Source organism: Silene latifolia, chromosome 11 (genome assembly GCF_048544455.1).
Source record: "Silene latifolia isolate original U9 population chromosome 11, ASM4854445v1, whole genome shotgun sequence".
Taxonomy (NCBI): Eukaryota; Viridiplantae; Streptophyta; class Magnoliopsida; order Caryophyllales; family Caryophyllaceae; genus Silene; species Silene latifolia.
The window spans coordinates 190,284,906-190,295,757 of NC_133536.1; the positions used below are offsets into that span (position 1 = coordinate 190,284,906).

The 10,852-nt window shown below is 39.4% G+C and overlaps 1 protein-coding gene across 1 annotated transcript in view; it reads left to right on the top strand.

Moving 5' to 3' along the window:
- Positions 1-8,532, top strand: part of LOC141614521 (uncharacterized) — a 75,179-nt gene extending 66,647 nt beyond the window's left edge. The window contains exons 7-9 of the mRNA XM_074433266.1: positions 6,679-6,981; positions 7,435-7,473; positions 8,512-8,532. Coding sequence (XP_074289367.1) covers positions 6,679-6,981; positions 7,435-7,473; positions 8,512-8,532 — 363 coding nt within the window. The remainder of the gene's footprint in view (positions 1-6,678; positions 6,982-7,434; positions 7,474-8,511) is intronic.
- The last annotated feature ends 2,320 nt before the right edge of the window (positions 8,533-10,852 follow it).

Genomic DNA, 10,852 nt, shown 5'->3' on the forward strand with positions numbered 1-10,852 from the left:
TGTTTGGAGACGGCTTGTCTCTAAGGTTAGTGCTTTTATGGTTGGTCCTTCTTTGTCTTCTTATTTTGTTGGGCTTCAGTTTGTGGTGGGTGTGTCCGGTGGAGGAGAGGCTATCTTACATGCCTTGAATCGGCTCATTGAGGCTCGGGGTGCTGAGGTAAGACTTTCCATGTTACTGGTTGATTTCCAGAATGCGTTCAACCTTGTTGATTGTACGACCATGCTTCAGGAAGTCCGCCGTCGTTTCCCGGTTCTTTCCCGTTGGGTGGAGTTTTGTTATTCCAGCCCTGCTCGTCTTTTTTATGGGGAGCATTGCTTGTGGTCTTGTCAGGATGTCCAGCAGGGTGGTCCTTTGGGCCCGTTGCTTTTCGCTTTGGTTTTGCATCCCTTAGTATGTAAAATCCGGGACACTTTTGACCTCACTATGCAGGCGTGGTACTTGGATGATGGCACCATTGTGGGGGATACTTTGGAGGTGAGGAAGGTCTTGGATATGATTATGGCGGATGGCCCCCGTTTTGGACTGCACCTTAATGTCTCCAAGATGGAGGTCTTTTGGCGTGTTGAGGATCATCGGAGTCGGCTTCCTGGGGTTTTCCCCCCTTCTATTGCTCGACCCTTGCGTGGTGTTACAGTTTTGGGTGGACCTGTCAGTACTTGTCCTGGTTTTGGCAGTGAGATTGTGGCGAGGAGAGTAACTAAAACCGTTCAGCTAATGGACTTGGTTGCGAGGATTGAGGACCAGCAATGTGAGTTGCTTCTACTTCGAGCTTGTACTGGTATTTCCAAGCTCTATTTCTCCCTTCGTACTTGCTCCCCTAGTGTTTTTGGGTCCGTCCATCTTCCTTTTGATGCTGCTATTCGTTCCAGCTTGGAACGTATTGTCACCACGTCTGGCCCGGGTTTTGGGGATTGGCAGTGGCGCCTTGCTACTTTCCCTTTTCATCTTGGTGGTCTTGGTGTCTATGCGGCGGGAGATGTTTTGCATAATGCTTTTATTGCGTCCCGTTTTCAGTTTGCTGATTTGCAGGCTAAGCTCCTCGGACCTTCTGGTATTGTAGTTGCTGGCCCGGCTTTTGACGATGCCGCGCGGGGTTTTACTGCGACTACAGGCTCTGCTATCTTAGGTAACCCTAGTGAAATTTCTGCCCCTAAACTTATGAAAAAATTGGCAGACTTTTATTTCGCGACGGATTTTGTGCCTGGCCGGGTTGTTGCTGATGCTGCTCAGCGTAAGTGTGCTAAGTACGGGGATTTGTGCGCGGCAGCGGGTTATGGTTTCCTTCCCTTCTCTTTCTCATCACTTGGGGAGCTGGGTTCGGATGTTGTTGCCTTGCTCAAGCAGATCCAGAAATTCTCTGTATCTCAGGATGCGGGGGCTCGGGTGGCCGCTTACATTTTTACTAGACTTAGCTTTGCTGTTGCTAAGGGTGCGGGAGCCCAGATTGTTTCTCGGCTCCCCACCAATTTCATGTAAACTTTTATTTTTCTTTTAATGAAAGCTGCGCGCATCCTTTTAATAAAAAAAATGATAATGATAATAATAATGATGATAATGATAATAATGATAATAATGATAATAATGATAATAATAATGATAATAATATACTCTCACCTTTCAGCTTATATACACCCACCCACTGATGAGGCTGTCGCAACCCTATCAAAAATAAACCAACTGGCTCTAACTAATATAGCAGAGGTAAGTCGGGTATCGTACTCCACAGGGAGGCTATTATATCTACTTGTTATTCTAGTCCGTCACGGTAACAAATTGGGGGCTGTTTGAATTGTTTTCAAAACTAATAACTGAAATAAAAGGCAAAGAGAGAGAGACAACAATAAAATTAATAGAGATGAGAGGATGTGATCAAAAATAGAGAGAAATGTTAGGATGTCGCTTCACCATGATATCACACAATTCTGCTAAGGGTAGGTCAGTCGGTCTGATGTGAGAAGGGTAAAGGAAAGGTCCTTCCGGTCCGCTATCTGCCCTAAAATACTATAACTTAGCTTCCGCCCTAATTAGAGTAATCTATTGTTCATAACAGGTCTATTTAGTCCAATCTTCCGCTCTAGGTCTGAACTTAACCGGGTTAACTGATTTAGAAGCGTGCACTCAACTAAACAATTACAATTAAATTGTTATAAATCAATTCTCATAATCAAGACCGTCTAATCTAATTATAACATTATTGCTTTACTATCATGGCTCCCCTAATCCTAGCAGTAAAGGATTTAGCTACGCATATCGGTAAATGAAACAACAACGATTGATGAAATAATAGAAGACATGATATAGAGATTAATAACTCTAAATTGCATAAACTAATAACGATACTAATAAAGCAGAAATTAAAGACAACAATATAAAATATGCAAGGGAGAATTAAATTAAATAGAGAGAGTAAATAAAGATTACAAAGGTAAGATCCGGAAATAATGAACAAGGTAACGTTTACAAGATTAATGCTGCAAACTGATTGCTTAAGAGTAATTAAGAGATGATTAAAAATGATAAAAGATAACCTAAACCTAATGCCGTCTTTCCTTTATATAGGAAAGATATTTATTAAACACGCACTTAATAAAATAAATAAGTTCACGCGATAAAATCTCGCGTTCAGATAGAAAACCTCTCGATCGATGTAACACCCTCATACACTAAGTGCCTTACCAGGACCACCCAGTGCATGTGAATGCTACCATCTCGGTTACCCGAGGCAATGTATATCAAATAGACAATAAAGAAACGTACTTTATTAAGTAAATTTAAAGCGATACATGTCCAATACCAAAACTATTAAAGAAAATACAACTGTTTCCCAAAAATGTCAAACCAACTAAAGTAAATAAATGTTTAACGACACAGCGGAAGACTTCTAGACATCTCGTGATGACTCAACCCAGCTATCCATGCGCATCCATCTCATACCTGTTCAATAACTGCTCACCACCCCCGAATGGATCACCACAGTTTTCAAAACATTTAAACGGGGTCAGTTATTGATTACACAAAAATAATACAATAGAAACAATACAACAATCACCCAATCTCCATCATAATTCCACACACCTGACTACACACTAAAGTGTGTAGTCCAGCCAGAATACCCATCTCAACAAGTATTCCACACCGCCAGTGGGGGACCGCAGCCGTTCCCACCTAAGCCCCGCTCATCTCATCCGAGCGATAACCCATGTTCCTTAAATGTGAACATCCCCTCTGTGGCGGATTCCACAGAGGGCGAATCAAGGGCGTGAAGCCACTCCCGCAAGTGACTCCACTCAGCCGAGGACGCACCTCGCGAACCACCTCCTAGTCAAACTCTTGTTAGGGTGTTTAATTAATTTACTTAGTTAGCTGTTTGTTTTGTGATTTTTTATTTTTTATTGTGTTTCCTTTTTTTCCCTTGTTGTACTTTTTTTTTGCCATTGTATGATATGCTCGTTTTAATATATAGTACTACTCTTTATTACATGCAAATGCTTATTAACATAAATTTTAAATAATTTGCGAACAGACAAATGAATGAAACAATAACATATAATATAAAGACAACGGTAGTGCATAAGAACTCTGTTAGAATATAAACACCTCTAAAAATAAATGGAAATTGGAACATATTAATAAGATAATTACAACGGTTCTTATTAGAATCGTGTTAGATTATACAATTGCTGAATAACATATATTTAAATAACCTTCTTTCTTTCTCTCTCTCTCACTCTCTCTCTCTCTCTCTTATTACTCAAATTATGTCAAGTGGTAGCTCTTCTTCTTCCTCTATTTCAACAGGGACATATAATTGCTCAGTTCCGGCAGCATTGGAGACTTCTTGGACTTTGCAAAATCCGGGAAGAAAGTTCCTTACTTACAAATTCTATAATCCCGAGACTAAAATGCGTGGATGCAATTACTTCAAGTGGGTTGATGAACCAATGACTGAGTGGCAGCGGAAGGTTATAAACAGGTTAGTGAATGAGAAAAAGAGCATGAATATCGAGATTACTCAAGTGAGAAATATACTACATCAACTTGAAGAATCGAAGTGGGGAAATGATGGTGAAATATTGAAGGCAAAAGAAGAATGCAAGAAGTTAACCATGGATATCGTAGAACTCAAAAATAATGAAGCACGGCTTAAGTTAATTGTCAAATTTCTTCTTCTAATTGTTATTTACCTAGTTTATTATGTATGGTGGTAGTTTGTACTCTTTATGTGTAAACTTGTAATACTCTAAATTAATGGAAATAAGCAAGATTTTCTGAGAAACATATTGTAATTAGCTGGCATATACCAAATGATGCATTATTTCTTGGCGGTAAATTCAAACAAATTAAAATATAAAATAAAACGGTTATACCTAAACCGTTGTTCAGGACGTATACAGTTATAACGGTTTAGGCCGTTGTTATGTATATTAAAATGATGCTTTATTTCTTGGCGGGAAAATCAAAAAAAATGAAAATATTAAAGACAACGGTTATTTCTAACCCGTTGTAGATAATACTAATCAATTACAGTTTAAAACAAAACCGTTGTCTGTTTGGAAACAAAATATAACGGTTTTTCTTATACTGTGTTTATTACTTTCCCATAAACAAGGTCTTGCAACTATTGTATCACACATATATACTCTGAGCTTCCCTTCCCCCACATACTATCCTGAAACACTGAGCTTCCCCTCAACCACCAGGCTACCCCATCGCCGTCGCAGTCATCGTCATCATCGCCATTGGCGCCGCCAGATCAATTCGGATTCTCCTTTTTAAAGAAGTAATAAGAAGTAATAAATCCTCCTCTCTAGAGATTTATTTGTTATTATAAGTATGCATTGTTATTATTTGTTTATTAATTTCTGCTTTAGATATGGTCGAAAAGCGGAAAAGAAACGATGGAAATGCGACAGGCGACGACTCCGGTGATGAGAATAATTTGCAAAATACTTCGGGTCGAATGCGCCACAGGGTTTCTCTAGAAGCAATAAATTCAAAGATACCTAATCCTTTACAATGGAATAAAAATACGAGGCTGCCATATGGTGAGAATGTCGGGTATTTTGCGAGTTGGATTGGTTGTTGTGTAAGACAGTATGTGCCTCTCGGTACGTCGCATATCAGTGAACTGAGTAAAATACGGAACACCGTGTTAATAAACAGAATAAAGGTATGTATATACAATAAAAAATGTTTTAGCTGAAATTAAGTTACTACTTGATATATGTATTAGCAGAAACACTTGTACCAACTATATATGCTCATCATATATGCAGTTAGCTTACGTTGTCCCCGAAGAGTATGATAAGTACCTAAAAAAAGACAGGGGAAGCCCTCAGTTCTAGGAAGTTAAAGATTGCTGAGAACCACTTGTTCAACAAGGAAACCGGGGAGATGAACAAGAAACCGCCAACAAAGAAGTATCTGTATGTCAGTCAAGACCATTGGGATAGCTACTTAGCGATATCGCTTATAGGCAGTCTCACAAGTTTAAGGTAACTTAATAATAATAAGTAAAGAATATACTTAGTTTAGTGTTTGGTCATGCTTACGTTTTTTGATAAAAATTTATTTGAGGAAGGCTATGAGTGAGAGGAACAAGGCGAATATTTCAAAGAAAAAGACCGTCTTTTACGGCTCCTGAGGTGGTTATAGATTGATTAAGAAGAAACTTGTAAGTACATAATTCTTATTGTATTAGACTATTAGGTGTTTTAGTCGGATGTTATATATGTTCATAGTAATCATACATATTTTGAGAGGATATCAATGTGATGAATGAATTGTAGGCAAAGCTTGGAAAATTCAGTCGTCACGAGTCACGACGCTTGGGTGGAAGGTCACACTCCTAAGAACGGAAAGACGGAAGTCGAAAACTGAATATGATAAGGACATCAAAAAGGAAATTGTAAGTTTGACTTAATATGTCACTCCTACGGCAAACTGGTGGTCGGAGTTATATAATTTTGAGTTTAAATAAAATTTAGTTGCTTAATGATTTTATGTGTATGTAGAGAATCTGTGAGAAGGAGGTACAGGAAGAAAAATGAAAGCCTGAAGGACGTGATGACACTCTTGCTAGGGCAATCGGCAAAGCAGAGCATCCAGGTCGTGTGAGAGGGGTATCGATGCATGTTGGTATCACTACGTATTGTGGAAAAACTACTCCAAGTGGTGATGATTCCAAGAAGGTAATCTATAAATACTGTATTTGAACCAACGTAATTTATAACTATATATGCTGACATTAATTTCTACTACACAGCTACAGAAAATAGCCAGGTTTGTAACACCCCTAATTTCCATAATATAATTTTATAATTTTATTTTCCCATATTTCATATTTTATTTTCCGGGAAAATATTCGTCTCTTATCTTTTGGGCTCGAAAACGGTGAAGACCCGCTCCTTCCTTGGGTCTCACGTGATTCTTGGTGTAGATGGGTAAGTTTTGGGCCTAAGCTTGAAATAAACCCATGAGCTTCTCTATAAATAAGAAGGGAAACCAAACCCTATCTTCTTTTCTCATAATTTCTCTCAAACCCTAAACTTAATCTCCTCCTTCTTCTCTCCCTCTTTGTGTCGCACGCCCTACCCCTCTTTTATGGTTTTTCGTGCACCTCCTCCTTTCTCCTCCTTCATCGTTCTTCGTGCTTAGATCAATACTACTTCTTAAAGAGGCCTTATGTTGCGCCTAGTTCCTCCCAGAAGAAGCAGAAGTTCGAAGATCGTCCGTATGCTCCGCGTGATCAAGGTCAAGCTAAGAAGGATATGATTTGCATCAAGTGTGGAAAGGCTTACCACCCAGGTAAGTATTGTGACACTGGTAATCCGGTCACATGTTTCACCTGCAAAGCTCCGGGACACAAGGCTATCGATTGCCCCCAGAAGCCAAAGTTTGATGCTCCTAAGGCTGATGCTCCGAAGACTGGTCATGTGTTCGTTATGAGCTGTGCTGAAGCAGATGCTAATCCAGATGTGGTTACGGGTACCTTTCTCGTTCACTCTTTATCTGCTTTTGTTCTTTTTTATACGGGTGCATCGATGTCTTTCGTATCCGAATCCTTTTCCGTCCGTGCTGGACTCTCTTCTTTTTCATCTGTTCATACCTCTATATCCCTTCCTACGGGTGAGATTGTTTCTTGCTCCGTTCTTTTCAAGGACGTACCTGCGATGCATCGCGGGGCGATCCTTCCTGCCGATCTCGTCCAATTCAAACTCGGAGAGTTTGATGTGATTTTGGGTATGGATTGGTTATCTCGCTATGACGCTCGGTTCCTGTATCGTGATCAGAAGATCGTGCTTAAGAGTCCTACAGGCTCAAGGGTTTCTTATCAGGATGTTAGGGTTACACCTACGGTCAAGTGGGTTTCTGCTATGAAGATGGTTAACATGGGTAGAAAGAGTCATCATATCTATCTGTGCTGTATTCAGGGTGTTTCAGTTGAGCCTAAGTTAGAGGATATCCCTGTGGTTAGGGAGTTTCCCGATGTCTTTCCTGAGGATCTACCTGGTATTCCTCCTGAGCGAGATGTAGAGTTCTCGATTGAGTTGCTACCTGGAATTGGTCCCATTTCGAAAGCTCCTTATCGTATGGGACCAACTGAGTTACAGGAACTCAAGAAGCAACTTGAGAAGATGATCAATAAGGGTTTTATCCGACCGAGTGCTTCGTCGTGGGGTGCTCCTGTTTTGTTCGTCAAGAAGAAGGATGGTAGTATGCGGTTGTGCATTGACTACCGTGAGCTGAACAAGGTTACTATCAAGAATAAGTAACCTTTGCCGAGGATCGAGGATTTGTTTGATCAGCTCCGTGGTGAAAGCGTGTTCTCGAAAGTCGACCTGAGGTCAGGTTACCATCAGATTCCAGTTAGGAATGAGGATATTCCTAAGACTGCTTTTCATTCGAGGTATGGCCACTATGAGTTCGTGGTGATGCCGTTTGGGTTGACGAATGCACCTGCTATTTTCATGGATTAGATGAACCGCAATTTCAACGAGTATTTGGATAAGTGTGTCGTGGTGTTCATAGACGACATACTGATTTACTCGAAAGATGAGGCTGAGCACGAGCATCATCTTCATGTTATATTCGAGATTCTGCGTAAGCAGAAGTGGTATGCTAAGTTCTCAAAGTGCGAGTTTTGGTTAAAGGAAGTTACCTTCTTGGGTCATGTGATATCTGGCGATGGAGTTATGGTTGATCCGTCGAAGATTCGAGCCGTGGTCGAGTGGGAAAGTCCAAAGAATGTGAACGAGGTTCGGAGTTTCCTTGGTCTAGCTGGGTACTATCGTTGGTTTGTTCATGATTTCTCTAAGATCGCGAGACCGATGACTCAGTTAATGAAGAAGGAACCCAAGTTCATTTGGACTGAGGCTTATGAATCTGCCTTCCAAGAGTTGAAGAAAAGGTTGACTACCGCTCCTGTGTTGACTCTACCAGAAGAGGGCATTGAGTTCGATGTCTTTTGTGATGCGTTGAAGTTTGGGTTAGGTTGTGTCTTGATGCAGAAGGGTAAGGTTGTGGCATGATAAGGTTATTTTCAGTCGTTTGCCTTAATCAAAATAAATCCTAGCTTAGTACTAACAAAATAGCTAGCGGTAAGTCAGGGTCGAATCCACAGGGAGGCGGTGATTATCTAATTTGTTTATATTTAAATCCGTCTTAAGGTAACCAATTTTGGGGGTTTGATTGTTTGTATGCTAATCAGCTAATTGCAAGTAAATAAATGATGAATAACAATAATATTAAAAGGTCTAGGGATCGGGTTCACTAGGTCGTCGTCAAAGGGTAGAATTTAATTCATTGATTGAGCAATTTATATTGTTGAAAGTCATATGATCGGTCGATTCAATATTTCTTTTAGGTCTAATTTAACATGCGGTCGCTATCATTAAATTATCTCTATTCAATTATCGTGGCCTATACTAGTCTTAACCCGGTCGGTGATAATCCTAGTTTATGCAAGACTAATTAATCAATTCTGATCAATAATTAACTAATTAGAAGTAGTACGATAATCAAACAACAATTAAGAGCAATTTAACAATCAATTCATAATAATCCCTTTTCTAACAACCTAGATCCCCTTTCACCCTAGATAAGAGATTTAGCTACGCATAATAGAAAGAAGAACAACAATAACATTAATAAGAAACATGATTGCAAGCATAAAAGATGAACAATGAAATAAATGATTAATAATAAAGGAAAGATTAAGAACAATACCGTAAATAGCTAGATCCGGAAGTAAGAACAATAAATAAACTAAACTAAGTATTTGAGAGATTTTTCTAAGGTAGCAATATTAAACCTACTGAAAATAAAGCATAAAATAACCTAGGGTACGAGTTTTGGTATTTATAGCAATACATAATCGACTTAAGGAAAGTTGCGGGAATTATAAAACTGGAAGGTTCCTCGATCGAGCCAAGGGTGACTCGATCGAGGCACCAAAGTTCAAGAACACCCAACTCTCGACATTGCGAAATTTAGTTGATTAGGTTGGTTCCTCGATCGAGTCGAGAGTGACTCGATCGAGCATGAAGTTCCTCGATCGAGCCAAGGTTGACTCGATCGAGGCACCAATTTTCTGCTTTGCGCACTGAACTTCAAACGGCCGCCATTTCTTCGTTACTTGCCCGAAACAAGCGATTTTCACGGCGTTGGAAAGCTAAAAAGATAGGCTTTCACCTCTAATTGGAATAACTTGAAAATCTGTTGTAGAACTCGAGATATGGCTCTTCAAAGTAGGCACTTGTAATAAGAAGCTCTTTTCTTCGTGTTTTCTTCTTAACTTCTCTTCCTTCATTCTTATGGATTCTCGTACCATGCTTCGTGTATCCCTTCATGCTCACTCCGTGATGCCCATTTCATTCCTTTGTTCCTCAAATGCATCATTCCTGCATTAAACATCAAAAGGCAGAAGTATCAACATTCTAACATAAAAGGCAAGTAAATGATATAAACTAGCACGAAAACCGTATCAAAAGCAATTAAGGGGAGGCATAAATATGTATATAATTATGACTCATCAAACTCCCCCAAACCATCTCTTTGCTTGTCCTCAAGCAAAGCAACACACAATACAAAAGGCAATCATACAAATGGCGAATAAACGACTCAGAGCTAATGTTTAATGCACATACAAATCTCAAGCTATCCATATCTGTAACAAAGTAATGACTAAAGTGTACCAATAAAACAAATTCAAAGGTACGGAAAATAGAAAACGTAGCTCAAGTCTCAAGTCACCATAATATAGACAAATGCCAAATACCTTTCGATCTTGCAAGACAAATTAGTCGGATTCTCGCGGATTCACTCATGCACTCATAAGTATTGTAAGGGTGAGTTATATGTGAAGATAGAAAGAAGTAGAAGCACTCACTCAACTTATGAAACATGCATGCAATCTAATGTGATAGAAATTTCCCCAACTAATATGTAATCACCATATGTAGACAAAAGTACATGTATCAAGGACAATAAGGGTGGCAAATGGGTTAAAGGGATAGAAATGGTTTGTTCCGAGGCACCTTATGGATATGTGGAGCTAAGACGGTAGTCGCAGCGCTAACCAAACCAACTTTACAACACATGAGAATGAATGAAGTATTCTCCAACTATGCATTAGACTCCAACAACCATCCTTTTGATCCTTGACAAAACCAAATGAAGCACTCTCTTTTCTTTTCTTCTTTCAATTCTCTTTTCTTTCGATTTTTTTTCTTTTCTTTTTCTTTTGCTTCATATTTTTGTTTTTCCAACACAAGGATACAACACAATTGCTAAATAAATACTTTGCTATACCCATATGACAAAAATAAGTCCCAACCCAACCATAATAGC